This window comes from Trachypithecus francoisi, unplaced genomic scaffold (assembly GCF_009764315.1).
Source record: "Trachypithecus francoisi isolate TF-2019V2 unplaced genomic scaffold, Tfra_2.0 Lachesis_group1, whole genome shotgun sequence".
NCBI lineage: Eukaryota > Metazoa > Chordata > Mammalia > Primates > Cercopithecidae > Trachypithecus > Trachypithecus francoisi.
Genome location: NW_022681454.1, coordinates 150,128,864 through 150,142,104, shown reverse-complemented (window position 1 = coordinate 150,142,104; position 13,241 = coordinate 150,128,864). Strand labels below are relative to the sequence as shown.

At 40.0% G+C, this 13,241-nt stretch overlaps 1 protein-coding gene and 1 pseudogene across 6 annotated transcripts in view; one reads left to right on the top strand and one right to left on the bottom strand.

The window, feature by feature from the left end:
* Positions 1-13,241, bottom strand: part of TRIM2 (tripartite motif containing 2) — a 136,808-nt gene that overhangs the window by 17,536 nt on the left and 106,031 nt on the right. For all 5 annotated transcript variants that reach the window (XM_033215510.1, XM_033215511.1, XM_033215514.1 and 2 more), the window contains exons 7-9: positions 8,229-8,332; positions 7,818-7,985; positions 226-394 (exon numbers count right to left, since the gene is read on the bottom strand). In XM_033215510.1, the coding sequence (XP_033071401.1) occupies positions 226-394; positions 7,818-7,985; positions 8,229-8,332 (441 nt within the window). The remainder of the gene's footprint in view (positions 1-225; positions 395-7,817; positions 7,986-8,228; positions 8,333-13,241) is intronic.
* Positions 10,968-11,999, top strand: LOC117086036 (annotated as a pseudogene). Its single transcript, XR_004438186.1, has one exon. The product of XR_004438186.1 is annotated as an annexin A2-like (transcript).

Genomic DNA, 13,241 nt, shown 5'->3' with positions numbered 1-13,241 from the left:
CCACCAATAAAAACCACACATGGACTACAGCTCAACTTACTGCCTGGTGGGTGGTGGTGACTGAGAAGCAACGAACCATGCTTTTACTTAGATTTTATCCCCAGCATCTTTCCCAAAGCCAGCAAACACATTAGGTATGCGGTGTCTTCAACATGCTCCAACATCATGCAAATGTGAGCAGAAGAAACATAAAAAACGGGGTTTACATATTACCATCGAGTGTACCTGCAAACTGCCTGTCCCCATTTCCTCGGCTACCAAACCTGGTGACTATTTTCCCGTTTGGCTGGAAGATAAACACGCAGCACGCTTTGTTGTCCACAACAATAATGTGCCCATTGCGGTCCACAGAAACTCCTTTCGGTCCCATCAGCTTTCCTGATCCAATTTTTGTCTGTTAGAAACAAGTACAGAAATAGAAGTAGAGTATAGAGTCAAAGTTTAAACCACTCCAGAACATGAAGATAAACACTGTTTTGGTCAACATTTACCTGAAGGTTCAAGCAGGTACACAGCTACTCATACATTACAATGAACTTCTGTCTTGGAAAACTGGCTTTGTCACATCCATTATCTGCTACTGATATCTATAGAAATCCTTGTTCTTTTATTTATTTCTTTTTTTGAGACGAAGTCTCATTCTGTTGCCCAAGCTGGAGCGCAGTGGCACAATCTTGGCTCACTGCAACCTCCACCTCCCGGGTTCAAGCAATTCTCCTGCCTCAGTCTCCTGAGCAGCCAGGACTACAGGGGCACACCACCATGCTCGGCTATTTATTTTTTTGTATTTTTAGTAGAGACAGGGTTTCACTTTGTTGGCCAGGCTGGTCTTGAACTCCTGACCTCGTGATCCACCCACCTCGTCCTTCCAAAGTGCTAGGATTACAGGCATGAGCCCCCATGCCCAGCCCTTAAAATCCTTATTCTTGAAAGAGATCACCACCAAAAATAGTCTAGGATTCCCTAAACTGGGGTCACAGTTCCCTGCTGAAGAGGCAGTGTGGTCTGGTGAAAGATCACTGGATTATGACTCGGAAGACTGATCTACTTCCATTGCTTGATTTAAACACACCTGGAATAGCACAGATGGATTTCATTTCCTCAAACTTCAGATTCCTTATACATTAAAAAATGTCCAAAAAATGACAACTCAACAATCCCCAATGGCATTTTTGGAAGATGTATTAAGTAGAATAAGGTAGGTAAAGGGTTTATTGTAGAGTGTAGCACAGCAAGCAGTCACTGTAGGGAAGCCGTGACTGTCATTGTTATAGATCATAATTAATATCAAAATTGCTCAAGGACTTCATGTCTAAAACACCAAAAGCAATGGCAACAAAAGCCAAAATTGACAAATTGGATGTAATTAAACTTAAGAGCTTCTGCACAGCAAAAGAAACTACCATCAGAGTGAACCGGCAACCTACAGAATGGGAGAAAATTTTTGCAATCTACTCATCTGACAAAGGGCTAACATCCAGAACCTACAAAGAACTTAAACAAATTTACAAGAAAAAAACAACCCCATCAAAAAGTGGGCAAAGGATATGAATAGACATTTCTCAAAAGAAGACATGCATACAGCCAGCAGACACATGAAAAAATGCTCATCATCACTGGCCATCAGAGAACTGCAAATCAAAACCACAGTGAGATACCATCTCACACCAGTTAGAATGGCAATCATTAAAAAGTCAGGAAACAACAGGTGCTGGAGAGGATGTGGAGAAATAGGAACACTTTTACACTGTTGGTGGGATTGTAAACTAGTTCAACCATTATGGAAAACAGTATGGTGATTCTTCAAGGATGTAAAACTATATGACCCAGCCATCCCATTACTGGGTATATACCCAAAGGATTATAAATCATGCTGCTATAAAGACACATGCATACGTATGTTCATTGCGGCACTATTCACAATAGCAAAGACTTGGAATCAACCCAAATGTCCATCAGTGACAGACTGGATTAAGAAAACATGGCACATATACACCATGGAATACTATGCAGCCATAAAAAAGGGTGAGTTTGTGTCCTTTGTAGGGACATGGATGCAGCTGGAAACCATCATTCTCAGCAAACTATCACAAGAACAGAAAACCAAACACCACATGTTCTTACTCATAGGTGGGAATTGAACAATGAGATCACTTGGACTCGGGAAGGGGAACATCACACATCGGGGCCTATCATGGGGTGGGGGAGGGATTGCATTGGGAGTTATACCTGATGTAAATGATGAGTTGATGGGTGCTGACGAGTTGATGGGTGCAGCACACCAACATGGCACAAGTATACAAACCTGCATGTTGTGCACATGTACCCTAGAACTTAAAGTATAATAATAAATAAACAAATAAAAATTGCCAGGCATCTCGCATTGAACTTTATGAGAATTAAGTTCTCTTTGGGCGGGAGTCACATGTGTTTTATTCACCTTTGTGTACTCAGAGGCAACACACTTCTTGGTGCATACTAAATATTCAATGAATATTTGTTGAATACATTAATTTTAAAAGTCTAGCATTATTATAGGGCAATCATGATGATTAAATGGCTCCACTTTTTATCATATTTTAAAATAGGGGAAAAGCATTTGATTTCTATCAATCATATACCGTATTTTAAATTTTATTCCTGTTCCTGAGTAGACTGTGGTGTGTATTTAAATGTCTATTTGCCATGAGATACAGGTCTTGTACCTTTACTTTTCTTTCGATGACTTGAATTTCTAGACTACATATAAAGAAGTGCTTCACTCATTCACTTATTTATTTCCTAATTCTACAAACACTGCCCAAGCACCCACTATTGCCTGACACTGTATTCTAGGCATATGGCAAACAAACACAAATAAGACGTAGCTCCTGCCCTTAAGTATGTCTCAGTCATATTGCAGGGACAAACATGTCTACTATATCTCTTTAAAGAGTCTGGTATTGAGTCTTCATTTTAATATACTTGGGAGAATTCAAATAGGCCATCTAAGAAGGCATGTGAAGTGATAAGTTGATGAGGTCACAGTAGACAAGGAAGGAGAAGGAGAACCTCAGGTGAGGGAACAGCAGGAGGGAATATATGTTAAGTCAGGGAAACTGTAAGAACCACAGTTCTGCCTGGCACCCAGGCTTGACATGTTAGAGGGAAGCTGATCTATGTGTTTTTATGAAAGAACTCTCCGCTGGGCACAGTTGCTCACACATGTAATCCCAGCACTTTGGGAGGCCGCAGTGAGAGGATCACTTGAGGTCAGGAGTTTGAGACCAGTCTGGCCAAGATGGTGAAACCCCATCTCTACTAAAAACACAAAAATTAGCTGGGTGTGGTGGCAGGTGCCTGTAATCCCAGCTACTCAGGAGGCTGAGGCAGGAGAATCACTTGAATCCGGGAGATGAAGGTTGTAGTTAGCTGAGGTTGCGCCACTGCACTCCAGCCTGGGTCTCAAAAACAATAACAACAACAAAAACTCTCAGACATCTTATTAAACAAATTAAGGTAGGGAATGATGAGTGTAGTCTGAATCCACATGTGTTATATGTGTGCATGTATATACATAGACTTCTGGAAGGAAAAGTGAGAAATCAGCGTCTATATCTTAGAAAACCCCAAAAGTTATATTCTTATAGGTTATGCTTTAGCCTTCTTATTTTATCTCTCTATATTAGTGCTGTCTGATAGAAATATAATGTGAACTACATATGTATTTTTAAATTTTCTAGTATTAGGATGGGACTTTTCCATGATGGGGACTTTAGACTTTATATGCTCCTTTTATTCTTCTAAGTTTATAAATGACAGAGATTCAGATTTCATCTCTTTAGAGCAAAGGAACACAGTCACTTAGGAAAGAAACAGTGGTCTTCTTGGCAAGAGAAACTGCTGTGTAAATTTGATTCTGATTCTCCAATCTAGCCCAAAGATCAAAGAGGCTATAACATAATGGTGGGTAAAGAAATAGCATTTGTTCTTTCATGTCTAACTGGAGGGTAAGTCAGCAGAGATCAAAAGGGAGAGAAGGCACTTCCATGATTAAAACAAGAATATTATTACTACTTAACATTATGAACACTTGCAGTTGCTTAGATGACTCAACCAAATAATATCAAATGGATAATTATCTAGAATAAAAAGAGAAAATAAAGGAGTGACAACTAGGGTAGATCTAAAAGAATAACTTAAACATTGAACCAAAATTTCTTTCCACTTCCCTTCATCACTGCTCGTTTAGTTGCACTGGATTCAACCAAGTGAAAGGTAAGAATCCCTGCATTTCCCTGATTGTGTCAACCCTGTCTTAAACAGAATAGTAAACAAACAACAAACACACAAACTATATAAAAATATATATAAAAAATATATAAAATATATATAATATATATAAAATATATATATTATACATATATATATTTTTTGTTTTTGAGACAGAGTTTCACTCTTGTTGCCCAGGCTGGAATGCAATGGTGCGATCTCGGCTGATTGCAACCTCTGCCTCCCGGGTTCAAGCGATTCTCCTGCCTCAGTCTCCCAAGTAGCTGGGATTACAGGCACCCGTCACCATGTTGGCCAGACTGGTTGGTCTTGAACTCCTGATCTCAGGTGATCTGCCCACCTCAGTCTCCCAAAGTGCTGAGATTACAAGTGTGAGTCACTGAGCCTGGCCCAGCAAAAATATTTTAATCCTGCCTTTGGAATGGTTTAATCAGGGTATTTAACTCAACAAATAGGTCCTTAAATTGAACAGGAAAGAGATGAGATATTTTACAGTAAGGTGGCCAGAGGTGTCTCTATTTGTTTGGATAGAAAAGGTTTCTAGATGGGCTGGATGATAGGAGGCAGTGGGGAAGATAGAATAAATTTAGAGGAAGCAGAGAAAAATAAAATTAGGGCTAATAAATTGGTGAATAAAAGAAAGAAAAGGAGATAAGATGTTACATCTCTGGAACTACTAGGAATAAATACAAAGAGTCTATACTGGTGTTAAACGTATGTCTTTCTCAGCACCTGTTTAATTTTACTGAGTCCCACAACAGAAGAAAATAAGTATTTCTGCCTATACCTGTGGATATTCCACTTGGATGAACTCCTGTGAGGGTCTTAAAGTGTTTTCATGTGCTATCCTTTTACCCTTTGGGTTTTGATCAACACCTATCATAGAAAAGGGTATTGCTGAAACTATACCACCTCCACTCCTCCAATCCTCTAGGGGGCATGAGTGTTCTTTAGAGTTTATTCCCATTATTACCCTTAATACTCCAACTCTAAGAACCCAGTTTTTCTAAGAGTGTCTATTACAGATAGACTATTGAACCACTGAACAAAAAATGCTTAGAGAGCCCTTCTTCCTTAGACATAAAACTCCTGTCTCTGTATGTGAACCTATTTTAGTATTAGCTTCTGAATTTACAAAGACAGATCACAGTTTTGCTAGAGTATAAAACAAACAAATGGGTTGCCTCCAAACTATATAAACAGTTTCAAGATATTCAAAATATAAATATTCACATTAAACTTGTCATATTTGGGTATGTCTTACCACATATACAATTATTAAAATGCAAAAAAAAAGGGGGGGGAAGAAGTTAGAGTTACAGAAAGTCAGGAGAGTTTTATGTATATGTGGTCACCATACAGAGCCATTAAATTTCTAGTGGAACCAAAAATTCAAGGGTGATTGAAGAATTACATGCAATATTGCGGAATAAAAAAATGACACCTTTTCAGTCTCCAAAATTGACAAGATGCTGCCTCACACAAAATAGAGGCTCAAATCTGAGAGTTTCACAATTATGTAAGTAACTCATTTAATAAAAACAATGAGGGGACTACAGCAATCTGAAGACTTTAAAAAGGAAAATAGAAATTCTTCCAATAAGAAACCAGTGAGTACACTTTGAGTAATCTTTAGAATTCCAGAATGGATTATGAAAAGCAGCATCTCCAAACTCCTAGACAAGAAAATGATGACCACCAGGTGCCTGTGTGAGGACATGAAGCCCAAACCATAGCTGACCAAACAAGACTTCATTTTTTTGGACAGGGTTACTAGCGGCATGGAAAAGAACATTCATTTCTTATATCTTTATTTTGTATGTGGCACATAAAATCTCATTTAGTCTTTGCTTAAATCCTATGATATAGATCTTTTTTCTTTTGAGACAGGGTCTTACTCTGTCACCCAGGCTGCAGTGCTCTAGTGTAGTCATGGGCGACTGCAGCCTCTAACTTCTGGGCTCAAGCAATCCTCCCACCTCAGCCTCCCAAATGGCTGGGACTACAGGCCTGCGCAACCACACCTGGCTAATATTTTTTTATTTTTTGTAGAGGCAGGGTCTTGCTATGTTTCCCAGACTGGTCTTGAACTCCTGAGCTCAAGCGATCCTTTTGCTTCAATTCCAAAGTGTTGGGATTGCAGGCATGAGCCACCATGCCCAGGTAAGACAGATCTTTTTTAAATCAAAATTTTAAATTCGAGGCTATTGAAGCTCAAGAAAGTTACGATTTGCCGATGGTCAAACAGTAATAAGCTGGGATGGCAATGGGTTGATCTGAGTTAAAACTCATGTTGTCAACAGAAATAGAAGCCTCCAGTAGGCTGGACAGGGAAATATATAAGGCACAGTGCAATTGGCCCTTACAAAGATCTTTGACAAGATGTCTCATAATTTTCTTATGAACAAATGTAGAAAATGGGCAGGCTGATACAATTCTTTGATGACACCTCATAAGAGAGATTTCTGTTATCACCAGAGGGCTCTCTACTCTTTGGTGATTTGGTGAAGACACTGAGTCAAATCTTTATTTGCAAAAAGCTGATGCTGGGAATGATAGCAAATATATCAAACAATGGGATCCCTCAAAGTGTAGCTCCACTTGCCATTTTCTCTGGAAATTCAGCCTTCATTTTCTTTTCTTTCCAGATCCCATATTATACACTTTAATAATATGTTTTCAGATTGTATCAGTGTGTATGACTCATTAGAGACTGACACAAATTGTTTTCTGTCATTTCTTGTGTATGAGTCTTTTTTCCAAAATGAGCCTGTACATTTTTAAAAGGTGGAAACTATTTTTTACAATTCTGTTTCTCCCATATCATCTGTTACAGGCCTGGGAAAGTAAAAAGTACTTCCTAAGTGACAACATGTAGACTAATTTGAGAAATATAAACTGCCTCTTAATAACCCTTTTCAGGCGGGGCGCGGTGGCTCAAGCCTGTAATCCCAGCACTTTGGGAGGCCGAGACGGGCGGATCACGAGGTCAGGAGATCGAGACCATCCTGGCTAACACGGTGGAACCCCGTCTCTACTAAAAAATACAAAAAACTAGCCGGGCGAGGTGGCAGGCGCCTGTAGTCCCAGCTACTCGGAGGCTGAGGCAGGAGAATGGCATAAACCCGGGAGGCGGAGCTTGCAGTGAGCTGAGAACCGGCCACTGCACTCCAGCCCAGGCAACAGAGTGAGACTCCGTCTCAAAAAAAAAAAAAAAAAAAAAATAACGCTTTTCAAAAGCTTGTTGTTTTTCATTGAATTGAGGTAACAGGATCAGTTTCCCTCTAAATCTATGGTTTTAAAGAAAAAAGTGACTGAGCAACCTAATTGCTTTAAAAAACAAAGCCACATTTAGGATATATATGAATAGACTTACGAAATTATCACTGTTACTCTCACTTCACAAACTTAGATGTGCAGATGTCTTTGTGTATAAAGAATTGTTGAATGTTGCATGGCATCTTAAAAAAGAAATACACAATTTCATCTTGTATTTCCTATTCCTCCTCTCCATTGTTTAGTGAACAATTAGTAGTTAATCTTACCTTAAATTTCCCATCGGAGGAGAAGATGCTGACCCATTTATTATCATAATCGGCAATGATTATGTCCCCACTGGGATGTACAGCCACTCCTGTGGGCCGCTGCAGCTGCCCCGGAGAGCGTCCCCGTATGCCAAAACGACTTTTGAACTGGCCGTCATTGGAAAATATCTGTGAAATAAATTACATTCATTGGAATGTGAACTAGCACAGGCATCACTGAGGAAGACATAGGCAAAAACATCTGCCATACATACAGAGATCAGAACATGCAAACTCTATTTGAAGAAAAGTCTACATGCACATAAGCTTTTTTCCTTACACCATATATCTTAAGTCTGAAGTAGGAAAATATGTAACTATATCTATTTTTATCAATATAAGTAGTTAAAGGTATATAATTAGGGGCTATACCTGCACACATTGGTTGTTACTGTCTGCAATTAATATCTTTCCACTTGTAGATGCAGCTACCCCCTGAAGATTTGTAAACTCTCCTTTATTTCTTCCTTTGGTACCTAAAATAAATGATAAAACTGTAAAAATTAAGCACTAAAGGGTTAGATTTCTCCGTTTCAGCAAGAGAATAATTCAGATTTCCATAGGTACCTGAGAATGCATTGTTTTTAAATACACTTTAAAAAAAGGGCACCCTCCCTGCTCAATGACCAAATCCATATGCTATTAAACCTCTCTCCCTGACCAATAGTCTCGGCAAAATCACTTTTTAAAGCAAATGTCAATCTTCTCTTATTAATTTGTAGCTGCATATTTTTAAAAGGTGGAAACTTTTTTATAATTCTGTTTCTCCCATATCATCTGTTACAGGCCTGAGAAAGTAAAAAGTACTTCCTAAGCGACAACATGTAGACTAACTTGAGAAATATAAACTGCCTCTTAATAACTCTTTTCAAAAGCTTGTTGTTTTTCATTGAATTGAGCTAACAGGACCAGTTTCCCTCTAAATCTATGGTTTAAAAAAAAAAAGTGACTGAGCAACCTAATTGCTTTAAAAAAGCCACATTTAGGATATAAACATGTTTAAAATATTCTTAGATCCCACAAAGACATCATAATAAAAACTAATATGGCCTGCCTTTATCTGACATGGCTTTCCCACTTTACCCTATGCCATTGCTATCTGCCAGGTCTGTGCTGCCTTGGGCATGGCATTCTCAGAATGAACATTCTCAGCCCTGCTCACTCTGCCCCTGTCTTCTATCTTTGTGGACTTGGTTTGCATTTGGGGTGTGTGGGGCATTTGGGATGGTTCAGACTCAGTTTGGGTCCTGCCATTCTGGGTTTTAGTGGGAGAAGGGAACCTGGCAAAGGGGCCCTGCCCTGAGGATATGCAACAGGAGAGGGGCCTTATTTTACAGTTTTGCCAAAATTCCACCCTCTCACTCAGCAGCTCTTGGAAGAAACGTGGACACTTGACTTTCAGTACATTTAACAAACCGAAGGCCACAGATGTTATAAAAACAGTAGGCTGATTTTCATATTACAGATTTACTTAGAGATTATTTTCAAAGATTCAATATATCACAGGCTGGATATTCTTCCTGAAATTATAAAAACATATTCTCACAGGGTGCTTTGTAGATTAAATAAGAAAGGCAAAAGGAAATTCATTAATCCAAGAAAATATTTCCACCCATACTAGATACTTTTTTTGATTTGTTTTCTTTTGTTTGTTTGAGACAGGGTCTTGCAACATTGTCCAGGCTGGTCTCAAACTCCTGGGCCTAAGCGATTCTCTGGTGTTAGCTTCTCGAGTAGTTGGAACTATAGGTACATACCACGATAACCACCACACCTGGCCATACTAGACTCTCTTTTAAAAGAATAGATGAGGCAGAGAGAAAAACAGCAAATCATCTACAGGTTGACAGACATCTGGTTTTGTTACAAAGGAAGTTTTTATAATTTATTTCAATAAGATGATGTAAATATTAATGAATGGAAACAATGAATTTTGCTCAAAAATGACCATGAAGAAAGCTAAATGTTTCTTAGTTAGAGAGAGAGAACCATTCTTCACATTTATAATTTCATTTACATTCAAAAGAGCAATTTGGGCTGGGCGCAGTGGCTCATGCCTATAATCCCAGCACTTTGGGAGGCTGAGGTGGATGAATCACCTGAGGTCAGGAGTTTGAGACCAGCCTGGCCAACATGGTGAAACCCCATCTCTACTAAAAATACAAAAATTAACTGGGCATGGTAGTGTGTGCCTGTAATCCTAGCTACTCTGTAGGCTGAGGCAGGAGAATCGCTTAAACATGGGAGGTAGAGGTTGCAGTGAGCCGAGATTATACCACTGCATTCTAGCCTAGATGACAGAGCAAGACTCTGTCTCAAAAAAAAAAAAAAAAAAAAGAAAAGAGCCATTTGCTATTTTGTTTTTCGACATCAATGCAGTGCCTTAGGAAAGGGTAGACAAGGATGCACTGGTGATGGCTAATGTCAAACACCTGCTTAAACACTGTTTGGGACTAGATTTGTCTGAAACAGATTTTTGGGTTTAGGAATTGAAATTGGTGATGGATTAAACTTAGAATAAAATCAACAACAAAACTGCTGGGCAGAATCATCATAGACGAGCTGGTTCTCACCATACTCATGTGGTGGTCAGTTCATTGAATCATGGACCCTATCAAGTTTACTCACTAACTCTGCATCTCATCTACTAGCACCAGCGTGAAAGAAAAATTTGAGATCCAGATACTGTCATATTTTAATCCAAATGTATCCGAAGAAAGGATCTTTGATACTTGATCCACATAGAATCCCAATCCCAATAACATGCATGAATATGGAATCAATGAACATTTAACACATGATACTTTATTTAACTGTCTGTATCCTTCACTACACTGCTTGAGGGCAGGAGCAACATCCGTCCTGTTCACCACCTCACTCTATAACACAGCACAGTGCCTAGCACTTAGTCAATATTAGTCACATCTTTTTCCACTTGAAATGCAAGAAGAGTTCCCAAGGATGAGATTCTCAAGGATGGGGTGATGGTCCTATAATGAGCTAAGATGCCAACTTTGCATGACCTCCCTCCTCATATATTTTAGGGAGGAAAGGTGGTAGTTTGCAGAGGTGGGGCAGGGGAGAGGGGCATAAAATAATATATTTTCAGCTTAGCATCTGGGGACGCTCTCAGATCTCGGTGCTCAGTCCAGCTTCCGTCAAAATGTCTACTGTTCATGAAATCCTGTGCAAGCTCAGCTTGAAGGGTGAACACTCTACACCCCTAAGTGCATATGGGTCAGTCAAAGCCTACACCAACTTTGACACTGAACAGGATGCTTTGAACACTGAAATGGCCATTAAGAGCAAAGGTATGGATGAGATCACCACTGTCAACATTTTGACTAACCACAGCAATGCACAGAGACAGGATATTGCCTTCACCTACCAGAGAAGGACCAAAAAGGAACTTGCATCAGCACTGAAGTCAGCCTTATCTGGCCACCTAGATAGTGGCTTTGGGCCTATTAAAGACACCTGCTCAGTATGACGCTTCTGAGCTAAAAGCTTCCATGAAGGGGCTGGGAACCAACGAGGACCCCCTCATTGAGATCATCTGCTCGAAAACCAACCAGGAGCTGCAGGAAATTAACAGAGTCTAAAGGAAATGCACAAGACTGATCTAGAGAAGGACATTATTTCGGACACATCTGGTGACTTCTGCAAGTCACCAGACGCATTGCCCTAGCAAAGGGTAGAAGAGCAGAGGACGGCTCTGTCATTGATTATGAACTGATTGACCAAAATGCCTGGGATCTCTATGACACGGGGGTGAAGAGGAAAGGAACTGATGTTCCCACGTGGATCACCATCATGACTGAGCAGAGCATGTCCCACCTCCAGAAAGTATTTAATAGGCACAAGAGCTACAGCCCTTATGACATGTTGGAGAGCATCAAGAAAGAGGTTAATGGAGACCTGGAAAATGCTTTCCTGAAGCTGGTCCAGTGTATTCAGAACAAACCCCTGTATTTTGCTGACTGGCTGTACCACTCCATGGAGGGCAAGGGGACTTGAGATAAAGGTACTGATCAGAATCATGGTCTCCCACAATGAGGTGGACATGTTGAAAATTAGGTCTGAATTCAAGAGAAAGTACAATAAGTCCCTGTACTATTACATCCAGCAAGACACTAAGGGTGCTGTACCTGTGTGTTGGAGATGGCTGAAGCTCGACACAGCATGAGCATCCAGAAATGATGCTCCCCATACTTCCAGCTAACAGGTCCAGAAAACCAGCTTGTGACTAACAGTCCCTGTGGCTGTTTTTGTGAGGATAATATTAGCATTGCCCCCAACCTCATTTTAGTTGCCTAAGCAGTGCCTGGCTTTCCTGTCTAGTCTCTCCTGTAAGCCAAAGAAATGAACATTCCCAGGAGTTGGAAGTGAACTCTGTGATGTGAAACACTTTGCCTCCTGTGAACTGTGTTATAAACAGATTAATAAACTGAATCTGTACTTTAGAAACAAGTTAAAAATATAGGGCCGGGTGCGGTGGCTCAAGCCTGTAATCCCAGCACTTTGGGAGGCCGAGACGGGCGGATCACGAGGTCAGGAGTTCGAGACTATCCCGGCTAACATGTGAAACCCCATCTCTACTAAAAAATACAAAAAACTAGCCGGGCGAGGTGGCAGGCGCCTGTAGTCCCAGCTACTCGGGAGGCTGAGGCAGGAGAATGGCGTAAACCCGGGAGGCAGAGCTTGCAGTGAGCTGAGATCTGGCCACTGCAGTCCAGCCAGGCGACAGAGCGAGACTCCGTCTCAAAAAAAAAAAAAAAATATATATATATATATTCCTGTAAAGTCTCTGGATTCATGCTAAGCAATTTTATACATCCATTTTAAATTACACTGTTCTAGAGTAAAGTGAGTGTTTCATTTAACTTCTCATCAACTCATTAAGGTATGGTATATAATGAGTTAAACAATTTGAGACTATTTACCTGTAATTCTTTCACTCCCTCCCACATCATCTGACTTCCCCTTTGTTCAATGACTCTTTTTAGTATAATAGCTGATAAAACCAGCTCATGGCTTCTAGTCAGCAAACTCTTTAACAGTCAAGGAAATATAATCCCTGTGTTTTAAATCATCATCAACAGATGCTCTAAACTATTTCTCTAAACTCATTCAGGATTGTTTCCTAATACAGTATTAGAGTAATGTAATAACTCACAGTGGGCATACAATTAAGTTTTCAAGTATGAGAAGCATCAAATATCTCAACTTTGGAAAACCACAGTAGTTAGAGGGCATTTTCAATGAAGAGGAATCATTGTGCAATTTAAAAGGCAGGGACTTCACTTCTCTAAGCTTCCATTTCTTCAACAGCAAGGATAATTGTATGTTGTCTTAGTAATGTGGCTCTTGGCAGGGCAAGGGCTG